The 15,306-nt window shown below is 40.5% G+C and overlaps 1 protein-coding gene across 1 annotated transcript in view; it reads right to left on the bottom strand.

Moving 5' to 3' along the window:
• The window catches only part of FREM1 (FRAS1 related extracellular matrix 1), a 61,069-nt gene that overhangs the window by 12,344 nt on the left and 33,419 nt on the right, over positions 1-15,306 (bottom strand). The window contains exons 23-29 of the mRNA XM_059833925.1: positions 14,956-15,220; positions 9,846-10,260; positions 8,340-8,541; positions 7,724-7,868; positions 5,356-5,485; positions 3,874-3,946; positions 758-907 (exon numbers count right to left, since the gene is read on the bottom strand). Coding sequence (XP_059689908.1) covers positions 758-907; positions 3,874-3,946; positions 5,356-5,485; positions 7,724-7,868; positions 8,340-8,541; positions 9,846-10,260; positions 14,956-15,220 — 1,380 coding nt within the window. The remainder of the gene's footprint in view (positions 1-757; positions 908-3,873; positions 3,947-5,355; positions 5,486-7,723; positions 7,869-8,339; positions 8,542-9,845; positions 10,261-14,955; positions 15,221-15,306) is intronic.

A 15,306-nucleotide genomic window follows, 5' to 3' on the forward strand; every position in this document is an offset into this window, starting at 1 on the left:
GTTGTGTCAACTGACTCCTGATTTACATTATGAATGTTAAAGAGAAAACAGATCTGAAATTTTAGAAGGAATTCTTGTAAAATGAAGCCTAATTCATTGCTACACAGGTATTTAAAATATTGTTTTGCTAAGCACCAGAAGAAAAAACCACTTCAGCTTTCAGAGAACTCAGCTGCTTTGCTAGTTATTTGTATTTTTCTACAGTTGCTTCTTTTTTGGTGTGATTTTAGACACATCACATTTGATCACTGAAAAACACAATAATAATAAAGACATAAAAGCCTAAACTCTGTAATGATCACTGCTGTGTTCTGTAATGTGTTTGTTAAGCATTAGGAAATGCATTTCTAAGTGCTGGTTGTTAGCTGTTAGGTTTCTTTTTTGAGAGGAGAATAAGTCTTTTTCAGAGGTGTATAACAACTGTTATGCAATAACTGGGTAAAAAATTCTAATGGACCTAAAGACCATTTTTTCCCACTTCAATAAGTGAGAACTGGACTCATGATGTTATGAAAAGTGTTTTCTTTCCTTGCATGCTTCTCATTTTGTACTTGATGCTTTCTCCATGCTGTGTTTCCTAAGAGGATGAATATGATTGTGTGAGAGAATAAAGGGTCTGCAACTGTCAGGCCTGTTTTCTCTGAAAGGAGCATTTTGATCTGAAGGTGAGTGTTAGGAACAACTTGTGGTTGAAAATAAGTAGCTACTCAGCCAAGATTGTCCCACCTTCTTAACGATGAAGATCAAAAGAGAGTACCTCCTTTTGAATCCAAAATTTTCACTACAGCTTTTGTCCGGGTGCCAAGAACGGCATTCACAGGGGAGCTCAGAACTACTTCAAAGACTTCATCATCTTCCTCTAATCCATCATAGCTAATTGCTATATTCCACGTCTTGGTTGACATTCCTAACAGAAATAAACATTTTAATTACTCTATAAGTGCTATTTCAATCAATCAGGGTGTCAAAGAAATATATTAATTAACGTGTCTGCAGCTAGAATGGAGTAGCTGGTATATACTATTGTGCTCCTACCAACTGACTGGACTCCTGCTGTTCTCCCAAATAACATTAAATTCAAATTTGTTCCTGGGCAATGATGATTCAGTTCAAGTGCATATACTGTGACAGAAAGCTGCTGTAGATGTGGGAAATGACACTACAGCACATAGATTTAGGACTTCCACTGCAATTTTCAAGAGAAAATGTATCATATGCTTTTTCTCTTGAAAGCTTAATTTTAGAGATGGAACAGTTATTTAAAATACCCGTAAATGGATCAAAGACTATGTTAGATTCAAATACAACCTTTTAGGCAGATTCTATACTTAGTTACAAAATTTTTACTTGGTTGCTTGCCTTTACTGGGTACCTTCAGGCTTGCATTATGGGAATGAGAAAAGATCACTCCAAGACAAAGGACTAGGCTGGTTATTACCCGAAAGGCTACACAATCTCTTGAGGAAAAGTCAGAGGCAGCAGGAGAGAAACAGATCTCAAAACACACATTGCTGTCAACAAAACATCTTGGGAACTGTTTCTGCATCACAAAGTCAGTGCTAACATCCAAAATGAGTATCAAAGATACATGTGCAACATTGTAATAAAAAATCTCTACATCCTTATGACACTTCGCATAACCTCTATTTCCTTGCTCCTTTCCAGTGTGAATCTACTAGCCAAGAGAAGCTGTCAGTACAAACAGACCCATAAACTTGGGTAGCATGTTCTTCTGCTCCTTTGCATTACAATTTATTGATTGCAGTCTAATGTGCCAATCAGTCCAGTCAATTAGCCTAGTTGAGGTTTGCTTTTAAAATGAACCTATCAGCCTTACTAAATAATTAATAAATACTACTAATCAATGCATATCAAACATCTTGAATTTAGAACTAAGAACCTGATGCCATGAATGTAATAGTTTGGAGGGTCCTTCCTTAAGGTTAAGCCTTAGCAAAGGACGTTTGAAGAGAGCCACCCAGAAAAGACTGTGTGAGGGAGCTCAGCTGGCTTCACTGAGAAGCTGGCCAGAAAGGGGAACAGTGTGCATCTCTCCTGTCCACATTCACAGTTAATTTTCATGTGGCTTACAACCATATTCGGAAAGACAATAGCAGTAACTCCAAACTGTCCCATGCTTGGAGAATCTGCATGGACCAACAGAAAAGGAAAATTCTAGTCAAAGGCCTTGCACTAGAAATTTCTTTGCAACAATCTCTAGCCATTTCAGTCCAGAGGCTGGTAAACTTGGCTGCATAGTGTATTAGAGGAAAGAGAGCTGGAATCCTGGGCAGCACAGTATGAAGGACTTTTTACACTGATCTCTCAAATCCTTCTTCCATCTTTTAATTTAAAACTAAAAAAAAAAAAAAAAAATCTACTGCTAGATAAAGGGTCTCAGAGAGTGGCTTCTGAGGTTTCATGTGCGTTCCAGAAACACTGGAAATTTGGGAAGATTTCCACCTTTCTGCCCAGTTTTTTTCTACTGCTGTCTGCTGGGTGTCCTCCCTTATCCACCTCTGAAAACTAACCAGCAGTTGCTCATTCTACACCTTTACATAAAATTTGCCTTTTTCAAGATGACCTGTAGTGGAACATTTCCAAAACAATCAGATTTGTGACTCTAACTGAACTTAAAGCTGCAAGTTTTCCTATGGGATAGACAAGCAAAGCTTGGGTATATATGAGTTCATCCATGGGATGCAGTGCTACATAATCTCTGTAGCATGCAATGCCTTTTTTTCAAAGTAAAAAGCTTAAGTCCTACAGTAAAAATCCCCAGGCTTTGGCTGGAACTGGCTTTTTATATTCCCCATATGTGTTTTTCAAATGCAGGTGAGCACTTAGACTGATTTTTATCATCAAATACATGCCATTTATTTCAGCCTTTCACAGATGATATATTTTGTCTCGTCTGTAGTCACTGTGACTTTATGCCATTGAAATCTTACTGCTGGCAGTCTTGGGATAACTCTGCTGGCATTGCAGGCAACATCCGGGGAAGCCTGTGTGGACCCCATTTTCTAAACTCTAACAAATCCTGGACTATGCCAACAGGATGTGTTCCAAAAATATTCAGACTTGCATATGCAAAGGAAGTGATTACGACAGCAAATGGGTTTTCGTTCCTAGATAATCTATTTATATGGGTAAACCCAAGTTTTTCAGGTGAAGCTGAATTTCTGAATGGTAAATTGTGAAACTCTCACCTGGACTGTTTTTTCCCTAGACCCAGAGAGATACCCAAAGCATAATAATAAGTTGTGCAGAACAGAGGAAGCTTTTTTCAGTATCTTCACATTTGTATTCATTTTTACTATTGAATCTCCCCCAGCAAAAAAAAATCATGCTCCTTTTGTTAATGCAGTTACTATCATTTCTTGCTATTTACAGCCTCAGCCAAAGTCAGACTGCTGTTATGATTACAGTGCAAGCAGAGATTAGGTCTGACAATTTTCAGGTTGTTTTTCACCTTTCTGGTCTTGGATACCTTGCGTAACTTAAGTTGTACTCAGTTTTGTCTAAATTTGACCAGTGTCGTAGTCAAATCTTTAAATCTTTAAAGCATCTCACAGCTCAGCTCAGGCTGACTCCTCCCCAGCCTAGCTCTTGAGGAGATTAGGAGACATCATTTCAGCACTTTTGATATTTTAACTGATGTGAAGGGGCCATACGTCATCTCACCTTAAGTAATAAGGATACTAATTCACAAAGGAAGCCCACTGCACTTCCAGAAAATGGGCCCAAGTGTCTTTAATCCTATTTAGCTCCTCTAGCTACAAATACGTAATAGGTTTCACTCTCCAAAATGAGCGTTTACACTTTCAAAACTAGTGAATTAATTTTAAAATTAATCAGTACACTGGTTCATACCTGGATCAAACTGAACCAGCTTTGAGGGAGTCACTGTAAAGTCCTTTCCCAACACAGCAGATATTTCGTTGACCTGAGAAGAAATCAAACAGTGAATGCCATGCTGTGACCTATTTCACCAAACTGCTGCATTCTGCTGTGTGCTGAAGCTACTGTGTGCCTCTCCGTGGAGTCTCTGAAAGACATGCCGACCCATACATGTACTTAGGTTGAAAAAAAAAGATAAAAGCCTGAAGAATGAACCTTGTGATGTACAACTGTCATTCTGTCCTTGCTCATCGTTTAAAACTCATAATCAAAAAATTTTTCTCATCTTAAGACCTGGCCTCATCCCCTCTCCAATTGCTACTTGACAGCATCAGATAACACTGCTGTTCACCATGCCTGGGGACCCAGCCATACCTGGCTCCTGGACAGACACTTCATGGCATCCTGGAAGAGCAGCAGCAGCCTGGCCACGTTTGCCTGTTTAGCCCTTTGTGAGGTCTTGGAAGAAGAGTTTGCATGCAGAGCTGTCTGTCAGCCCCAAAGACTCGGGATAGCCATGAACCCATACATATGTAAGTATGCAGACTCCAGCAACTCCCTGAATTTTCATAGGAGACCGGCAAAGGACACCAGCTTCCACACTGCGTTCCTGATGCTGGGGTCAATTTCACTCGTCTTTTTAGCTGAGTGACAGAGTAGAGTCACTGAAGTCTGTGAAGGATAGGGCAGGATGGCCCCTGATGAAGTCAATAGCAAAATTCTCACTGACTTCAGTGGAAGGAAAATCAAAACTATGTTTCCAATTAGGGCTATAATCCTGAGAAACTGTGAGGGAAACTTTTAGTATTTTTCTAGCAACAGGAGCTGGTAAAATCCTGGAATTTCCATTTTACGAGGAAAAATAAAATTTGTGAAGGCAAGTTGCGCAAAACCTGTTTTACAAAATTATAACCTGCAGCTTTCAGTCTAATTTTTCTAACATAAGACAGAGGCTTTTACTGAAGATATATGGGGTTCCTTGGGATATTTCCTAGGCTGATGGCAGTGGTGGGAGAAATGGGTGAGGCTGCCATGACTGGGGAGTTGAATCTCCCATAGCTTCTGGGCTCCTCCAGCCTGACAGGGAAATGAGAAGTCCCAAGGCCCCAGGTTGCCCAAAGCCTGGATTTTAAAGTGGCAAATAATGGAAACGCAGCTTCTGAGTACAGTGACAGAGGAAACTGCCTGCTCTGTCACAGAAGGTCATCAAAACTGAAATACTGCCCTGAAACATTCCAGTTTTGGCTAATCAGCATTTCTACTTGAAAATCAGAAAGTTTCATCAGAAATTTTTTAACCGTCTGTACTAGCAAGGACAATGTCCTGGTAAGTCCAGTTTGAATTGCATGTCCTCTTTGCTGATTACTGAAATACCTTTTAAGTCTGAGGAAGAAATTAATGGGCTCCACTATTTATTATTAAGTTTCCAATTAGGAGCTTGGCTTGTAGCTTTACCTTCACTGCGATAAAGGCGGACTCTGCAGAGTGTCCTGCCCTGGTGATTTTCAGAGACACCACTCCCACGCTCTCACACACTTCATATTCAGTCTGTTGCATTTCAATCCGAGACCACCGTAGCTCCAGCCTGTGGGAGAGGTGGGAAAGTCAGTGTGAAGCAAAGCCACCTCCGCTGCTGCCCCCATCCCCTGCTTTCTCTTCTGACTGCTGATTTAGCCAATACACATACTGAGTCTTTGTTTCCAAATCAACACATTTGTGTGATTTGGCTGATTAGAAAGAGCGAGAGGTGTTAATAAGTCTTCCAGTCGAGCCTGGTCTACCCCAAACCAAGCCTGAACCTTGTTTCAGAACCAGGGGGGTTCTGCAGCAACTTTGCGAAGAGCGGAGTTTGTCCAAAACACCAAATAGGCCAAGACAAGCTATCACTGTTTCTTCCTGGTTCCCTTTATCCCTGTAGTTTTATTTTACTCTCACTCCCTGGTATATTCTCTGCAATATCCTCCTTTCTTCCCACCTTCCTTCATCTGTCCTCTAACTCTTCTCCTCTAGAGTATAGGGCACGCTCCAGGACTTCACCGCCTCTGTGTGACCGCCCTCCCCACTCCCCTTACTTTAAGACTGTGTGTGCTTTGGTTTTCAGCCATAGAAGTGGCTGACTACAGGTGTCTCATACACTGAATTTTAGAATTGTTTATAGGGGATGTGACCGAACCTCGGAGGATCACATGCTGCACAGGGTAGCCAATAAAGATCGTGCGTTTTTAAAAGCTGTGATAAAAGTGACAGTCAGAGAGGAATGAAAGAGAGCGAGAATAAGGACAATGAACTGTGCTGCTTACAAAACAATTTGAACTTTTCTAAAACAAACTTCTAGACCTTTCAGGGCTGACTATCTCTAACACCAGCGGAAGTTTCCTCCTGTCTTCCTACAGCCTCTGATACTCATGGTGTGGGCAACTCATTTAGAACCTGATTTGCTTTCTTTTTGCTAAAGAGGATGCATGTGCCAGATGTAGTCCAGCAGCATTCAGATAAAAGCTGGGATTCAATTTTAATAATATCAACATGCAAATCAAACTTGTATTTTGAACCAGTGACCATTAGGTGATAAATTGTTTAAAAAAAATATCTCTCACAAGCTTTTAAATCCAATATTAAAAATATTATTTTTTCCTTAAAAGACAAATTGCCCTTTGTTCTGAGGTTCAGTGCACCTAACATACAAATTCTACTTCTCTGAAACTCCTATTTTCCATACGAAATGTGGCTTCTCTTTGCTCTCTTCATAAAGCTATGATGTTACGCATTGCTATTTATATACAAGAACCCACACTTTCCCATGAGGACTGGCAGCATTTTGATGGTGTTCTTAATATCAGTGCACCTGTGAGCCAGCACAGCACAGCTGGGAAGTGTGGAGGCTGGCTGCGTTTGGATGTGTTTGTATATGGGGACATCTTTTGGCACAGCGCGTAGCTGCCGAAACACTGTCTCCGGCTCTGCTCAGTCCCTGTCCTCTCTCTAGCATGCAGGGAAGTGCTCTGCAGAGGAGCCTGGCCCTTGGGGCCAGGTCTCTGCTCCTTTTCCCTCACCACGAGTCCTGGTTTGTGAGTAGCCAGTTTAACACAGGAAAATAGCATTAGTTATTTTTCTCAGTTACTTCTGGTTAAATAAATTGGTTGAACATTCAGCCCCGTTTTCAAAAATAGAGAGAAACATTACCCCTGCTATAGAGCTACTCCCACTTTTGGTCTTTATCACCAAAGCACACCTCAAATGATAACCCAGTCTCTAGTTATTGTACACTAGGCTTGTCATATGTCGCAAGGAAATTCTGATGATATGCCTAATATAAATTTTGGCAGCAGATGACAAAGAAGACGCTGTGTGCCCTCCACCTTCTTTCAGTGCTCTTTTGCAGAAGTATGGCTTTCATAGCTTTTACTGCTTGTGAGCATCCCCTCCACAGTGATCCCAAGCCTGTGAAAAAAGCGTTGCTGTCAGCACAGGGCAAGAGTGACCTCCAGCTGCAGGACCATGTGCATGAAGCAACAGTCCTGTCCCTCAGCACCTGGTATTTCAGATCTCCAGATACCCAACTGCCACTTAGAGTAAACTCCATTAAGTTTTTCTGTGAGGCCCTGAAGGCCCTTAAGAACTATGCCCCCGTCTAACCTGGATCTAGCCCTTTGTATTTTGACTCTCTGAGGGGAAGAAACCTCTACTCTACAACACAAGAAATGACAGTTTGAGTCACAGCTATGTTCATGTCTGCACCGCTTCAAGCCCGGCATGGGTTCATTCACCCCGGGGTCAGGGCGGACAGTGCACCACAGCACACACCACCGAGGGCCACAGCTACCTTTGGGGCATCCCGGTGTTTCCACTGGCATCTGTGACTTGAAACTCCAAGTTGTCTGAATTCACTTCCCTCAATGGATTGATGACATAAAGTATGACTTTGCTGTTTAAATCCTTTTGGCTAAACCCTTCCTGAATAAATCCACCTGGGAAAGAAGAGTAACATTCAGGTGAATCAAAAGTCTGTTAATAAGAACCATGTAGCTCGTGTAGACTGTTTTCGACTTTTCTTTTTGTTGAATGCTTAGAAAATTCAAACTTACAGGAACCTGGTTTTATAGCTAAACAGCAACATCCCAACTCGTTATAAGCCCCAGCCAGTTTCTCCCCATGTGACATGTATATCAAATGGCCAAGTTCAATATTAATCTTTTTTTCTTGACACAAACAAAAAATAGATTCTCAATGGCAGCTATTAACAATTATCTCAAACTCTTTGATGAGTCATGATGAACATGAGACTCAGGTTTTAGTGTAAAAGCTTTCTTACTACATTCAAACCTTGCCCATAGTTTACTAAGAAATTTTGATTTCCTCTGTCAAGCAAACATTAACAGAGTAGGGTTTGGAATCTGCTCCGGTATGTCCCGAAATACAGAGATTATAAAAGACAGCACCTGTTGTTATATTTTCCAGGTAGCCATAATGAGGACCTCGTAAAATCTTAAAAATTATTTTGTCATCTTCTGTATTGGGGTCAGATGCCTTCAGGGACCTGGCAGTAATATAGATCCCATAATTGCCATTCTTCAGCAGTTCCACATCAGAAAAGCAATGGAGATGAATAATTTTTGGTGCCGTTTTGTCCAAATGATCCACCTAAATCAAAGTTAGACAAATATATATTCATTTTTACAGCATGAGGATATTCTCTGTCCTACTTTTGCTAAAAGCACAGTAGCCTGCTAGGGGTGGCAATGGCCACTTTGACTCGCAGTCTGTTCCAAAAAAAGTCTGATCTGCAGTTAAGTACTACTTTCCATAAGAGGTTTCCAGGCCCAGATTGCCCAGTCACTTGCTGCATGCAGCGGGATACAGCACACACTGGGGAGGGCAACACGAATTCTGTGTACCTCTGCCCTGATGTCCCACACTCCCCATGGTCCTTCTCCTTTTTGACGTAATTTTCTTCACAGCAAATGAAAACTCCAGCAAAGGTTTCTCACCTCTGTTTTACAATAACAAGCATGGAAACCTAAGGATTGGGATAATCACAGTCATAGGCCTGGCCAATATGTCTCCTTGAATCTGTGCCACCTTTCACAACTTCTGATAAAACTTCTAGCACTCTGCAATGGTTGTTGCTGTTTCCATATCTCATCTTCTGCTGAAATGGCACTCCTTGCTCATCATGTAACTTCTAACTTTGTCATCAGGAAAAGTTAGGAGCCTGTTCATTAGTATCAGTGTTTTGAAACTTACAGAATTTTGACATACAATGCAACCAGGCCTGCTTTGCCTACTGAAACATGCCATACATACAAGATACATACAAGAAGTGACAGCAAAGACGTCTGAGCATATGACACAGTGGGAAGAACTTGAAAATTAGGGAAATGGGAAGTGAACAGAAAGATCCTAGTAAAGGAAGGAAGAATCAGAGCAGGCATCTTACAAAGCCTCCCAAAAGGAAGACATGCTGTCCAGCTGCGGGAGCAAAGTGGCTGCAACTCAAGATTCCTGTGACATGAAAATCGACGGTCATCCTTACGTACAAATCAGTGGCTCAGGTACCAAGTGGGAAAGCAGCGCAGGAGGAAGTTCATTACTCCCCATAGCTGGGCTCAACTTTAGGGTTGAGATTTCCATGTAAAATATTTTACCAAGTATAAGTATATAAGTATATACTTGCATATATTTATATAAGCAGGATGTCTTTCTTCTCTTAAATACAGTCTCTGTCTTTGCACTCTATAAAATTCTTTGCCTCAGTAATGCATTGTGGCAAGTAGTTAATTCTCCAGGTTAATTATTCAATGGAACACAGAAAGCAAACATTTTAGCTGATAAATACCTCAGTTAAATCATAGACTGCAGCAAGTACCAGTTCTCATAAAAAATGCTACATTTTCCACCTTATCATGCTATATATCTCTTTTAAGTAGGCCTGTGGTCACACTTGCCTGAATGGTGAATGCCACTGGCTCGCTCTGCACCCTCCCATTCACGATGAAGCCATGATTAGTCCTATCTGTTGCAACAAATGTAAATCTGTCAGTCTGGGAATCCCCACCTCGGTGCTTGTATGCAACATCCCTGTTGTCCACATCTTGCTGAGTGAAATTGTACTGCAGTAGCACAGCCCCTCGATAATAGAGATGACCATATTGGGGGAGCTTAGCCAAAAGGAAGGTAAGGTTTTCTTTGGCAGTGTCTGGGTCTGAAAGCTGCAGGACATCAGGAGAAAGGAGTGCCATAGCGCCTTCCACTAATCTTAACCCCGTGTTCCTAGATAGTGTGGGCAAAGCTTGGTCGACTGCCTCCAAGGAGATCATGAATGTCCCATGCTTAGTCCTCAGTCCATTGCTGATGATGAATCTGGCAAAGAGAGGCAAGGTAGTCTTCAGCATGTGTTCTTGATTCACCATGTACTGAAATGAAACGATAACACACACCTTTACTACAGGACTTGCCTGTGTTGATACTGCAAAAGTAGTAGAGCTGGTCTGAGCTCAAATCCAGATTGTGGGTGGGCTGGATGTATAACTTAAAGACATGAAAGCACATGGGCAGGTATATGGCAAGAGTTACAATCCATCTGCAGGAATCTGAGTAGATGCCAGAGGAATGGCTTTGAGGATGGACACACCAGTCTCAGCAGTCATAACAAAGCTGATCTAATCTTGTAGCTCAGATACAGACAGAGCAGATCTAAAATGGCGGGCTGGCTGGGAGGCTTATTGCACCCGCTGGCATACATACATGTTTGTACACATCCTTAAGTATATCTTCACTTGGTTACCTGGCAGTGGCAACTGCCAGTGAAAGTGCTGGCTTTGTCTACAACTTACAGGAGGAGGTGTGTAAAGTGCATGGTCTGCCTGGACACAGTTTTTTTTCTGTTCACTGTTACAAACATTTTGTAGACGATAGCCCCAAAACTATCTAAAAAAGCAAGCTCGAAAAAGATCCATCCTCATCTCACTTTACGGATTTGTTTAGGCACTAGCTGTATCTGTAAATTTCTGTATATTCAGAGGAACTGATTTATGTTTCTTTACAAAACTCAAGGAAGGTTTCACTGAAATACTAAGATTCTGTGGGAGATATTGGGCAGAACTAGACAAGTTGCTAGGGTAATTTTAAAAATGCAGGTGTCCATACCATGTATTTATCCAAGGGTCAGATCTGCAAAGTTCTTATTCCATGCTGGGAATTTCTGTTAATAGCAGCATAGTTTCTTATAGCTCTCTCTCAAGCAGTAATATTTCTTTAGATATACTAAATAATTGATTATACTCTACAGTTAATTTTCCTTTCCTAAACAAGAGAAAGATAAAGGTGCCCAAGGCTGGAGAGAAAATTTGTTGGAACTCTACCAGCTGTGAATGGGCTTTTGCCATACCAGTGACAGCATGTTCTGCAGAAATTTATTATCAAATTTAGTTGTGGATAAAAATAAAGAGAAAACCAATCTTTTAGCCTTCAAAATTCAGCTTCCATTGTCAAGATTATTACTTAAGTCTTTTTTCTGAGAGCAATTACATTGCACATTGTCATGCTTGTAACAAAAACTTTTGAGGGTGTATGAAACTAAAAATTGCTTTGAAAATGTCTCATGATCCTTCGTGTCCTGTCACCATATAGTATGTAAGAGTTAACTTTCTTCCCACAAAAGTTTCTGTGGTTGTGCTGCATAGTACATGCAAAAGCATCCTGGCGAGTGGTTTTCACCCAGGTTTGTTCTGCCTGAGCCAGAACAGAGTCTGCTTTGCAAAGAAATTTGCTTGTGGTAGACTATTCACATTCCCTGACCTTCCTCTTTCTCCCATCCTCCAATGCCCAGCACTTTGAATGCACATACAGTTACATTTATGCAGTTGATCTTGTTTGGGACAACATCATGGGGCGTTTTTTTCAGACAGTATGAGGGCCAGCCTAGCTGGCTGCTTTCCACCTAACATGCTTCCACCATACATAAGTGAAATTGGGACTGGTTGACGTTTAGATTATCTGCCTCCTCTTGCTCTCTTGACTGCAGACATCAAAGAAGTATTTAAATAACTACAGGGTCAGAACCTGGCCTGTTGCTGTGTGCCTTGAATGTAAGTGACCTTCAGTAGGTCATGGAGTAGCTTACTGTGTCACACAGATTGTCTATCTAAAACTCCTCACTGCCTTCACCAATGCTGGATTATTAGGGCTTGATCAACTTGTAAACTGGCAGTATGCCATGAAACAGATGGGAATGAGCATAGGCAGACCAGGGACTAAAGGCTGTTAGAAATGTTTACCGAGGATGGTATTCCCAGCTGGGAACCTAGAGACATCTGTCTTCACTGACCTGATGCTATTGTGTCAATGGTAAAAGGGTTGTGCTATTAGTAACCTAGCTGAAATCAAATACAGAACTAGAGTAATGGTGATAAATACTATGCTAAGGGAAAAAAAAAGGCAAAACACATTCAGTCAAGACCTTAACCATCTCTCAAAAAGTCTGGAAGATTGCAGCAGAAGACAGTTTCCTCTGTTTCTTTTGATGGCTGTAAAATCATTTGGATGATGTCTCAAAAAACATTTAAGTGAAAGACTTAGATAATTCATTCCATGAAAATGAGGATTAATTCAGTACAAACCTCCTGGTTATATATATCAGACTGAAATTTACGATGCAAATGTTGTATGCCACTTGATTTCACAGGTGATGAAGTTGCCTGTGTCTAAGACACCCTTTTTCCTGCACTTTGGGAGGTTTTGGTTGTTTATTTCTGGTTTATGGCTGCTTCATCTTTTCCTTAGGAATGGAGAGCAGCCAATATTCTCCTCACTCTGATGAAATTTAGGGGACAACTCTCAGGCATAGTTAGGAGGACATGTTGCATGGTTTGATTTCACCATTACCAACATTTCATGCTCTCTGCAGTTTGATGGTAACAGAGTTGGCTGTAGGATCTACCATCTGTCATGGCATTTAAAAGATAAAAATGGAATCATAAATAGTGCCAACTCATTACAAAATCGAGCCAGCGTGTCAAAATGGAGGACATTAGCATGTTCTTTTAGTGTCCTGCTGCCAGCATCTGATGTCAGGTTGCTAATCACTTCAAGTCATCTGTCCAAACAAGCACTGCCAAATCTTTCTTCCAGGCTAGCAGCACCAAACAATACAGGCAAATTTATGTCTGAAGGAAGTAGTTCAGTGGAAAGTAAAAATCTGATCAGTTAATCCCCTCCCCCCCATAATTACCCATATAATTAATGTAACCATTCCTTGTTTAAATAATAATAATGTTCTGCCACAACATTTATAGAGATATATATATATAGAGAGAGATATATTTCTACACAAAACCAAATTCTTTTCCAAATGATAACATCAAGGAACATCAATTATTGTGATTAAAATAGTTACTGAATATCAATATTTATTAAAGCATCATAACCTTAATTTTATAAGGCTGACTTTCTAGTTTGGTTCTTAGCTGTTGACCTAGACAGAAGGCATGGGGTTTATCCACATGCACAGTTCAGTTTCCCTAGAATTGTTTGGTCTGCTTTCGTTAGTGTGATATAGAAGTCATACTGATGCAAGTCACTCCTGCACTGCCCATCCTAGGGTTGACATGACTGCAACCTTACTTGTCTAAGCTAATTCTAGTTTTGTTCGTAGTGTTTCACAATCAAGAAACATAAAGCCAGAGAATATTTGTTCACTTTTCCTGTTATGACTACAAGTGGATCAGACAAATCTCCTAACTAGAATTTCCACCACATTGAATTTAGTGGAAGGGAGACTTTAAAATGTTTCAACTGAGGAAAGTCCCAAAATTACTTTTGGCTTAACTCTAGATAATGTCACCTGAGCTGCCCCGGTGTCATAGAGGGGTTTATTTGATGTCTCCATGCCCCACTTGCTTGACTTCCCTGCAAAAAGGCTCTCAAACTGGATGACGCAACATGTTCTTGAACTTTCATCATGCATCATGGAAAATGCCATTCAGATCAGGAATCTATTCATAAGAGAGTGTAAAAAGGGGTCTTTTCTGAATTGCAACTCTTAGGAGCTAAATCCTTCATTTTTCTTAGTAACAAATGAAAAAACAGTAAGCTTTTATTTTTGTGTGGAAAATCTGGATTTTACAGAAAGTCCATTTTCTGTCAAAAGCTGTTTTCAGAGGAAATTGCCAATGTCACCAAGAAGTTAGCATTCTTCCTTTCAAAACATTTGCCTTATTTCTGAGCTTTTTTTTTTTTCCTGATTTTGCTCTCTTTTACAAAACTGTCCCCGAGACTTTGAGCAACACCACATCTACTCTGCCTTTACCTGCTGATAATTTAGTACATCATTCCACTCTATAACCAAGGGAGGTTCATTTAAGAACAAAATAAGGAAATATTCACTTTAGGAGTGCACCTAGTCTAAGTTGGTCTAAGGAGGACGTTCAGAATCAGGTGAAAGTAAACTTAAATATAACTAGGCTGCTGAACGGGCCCTATAGGTAACCAGGCTTACCCCAAAAATCCAATTGTCTACAGGAATTTCTAAACTATTGTGGTGTCAGAATAGATAAGTGGACTAGTTTTCAGTATGTTCAAGAACTACTTATGGATTCAAAAAGCCTGGAACTGAATGAATATGATAAATCAGAATAGACAAGAAAGCAGTTATTTAATGTCTGGATGGACCAGTTTTACCACATCTAGCTGTAGCAAGAAACCAAAGGAAAATTCCACAAAGTATGTTCTTAGTCCTTCTCCCCCACTTAAATCTTAACAGCTGTGTATGTTTGGGTATTATAATAATATTGAAGCTAGTATCATTGAGTCAATGTGGCTCTGGCTATAGTTTCAGAATAAAGTAGAAAATGCATTTATTACCAAAGCAGTCATACTTATGTGTATTATAGTAGAAATATCTTTGCTATATAAATATCGAGAATTTCCACAGACATTCCACCTCTTTTTAATAATTTCTTTGTGGTTTTTTTGTTTATTATTTCATGTTGTGGGGTTTTTTTAAATACCCAAGAAATCCAAGCGGAAAAGTTTAGGGGCTGAGGTGTTACGCCTTACCTGAATGTATCTTCAGGAACAGCTGCCTTTGTGTTGTGAACATAGCAGACTATCTGTCTTGCTACATCCATTTGACTGAAGCTTGTAATGGGGATGCCAGGATAGCTGACATACTCTATTTGTCCATACTGGGGTGGGGACGTTATCACATAGAGGAGCTCCTCTGGCTTGTCAGTACCATCCAGAGCAAGAAGGACATCAGTTGTAATGTAGCCCCGATCCCCTTTTGGCACTCGAAGAGGTTTTATGAAAACAGCAATGTCTCCTGCAGGATAGACAAAACAACACTAAAATAGTCATGCTGAATTGTAAGTCGATCTCTTATGCATTATTTAGCCACATGCAAGCCAT

The sequence above is a fragment of the Gavia stellata genome, chromosome Z, assembly GCF_030936135.1.
Source record: "Gavia stellata isolate bGavSte3 chromosome Z, bGavSte3.hap2, whole genome shotgun sequence".
NCBI lineage: Eukaryota > Metazoa > Chordata > Aves > Gaviiformes > Gaviidae > Gavia > Gavia stellata.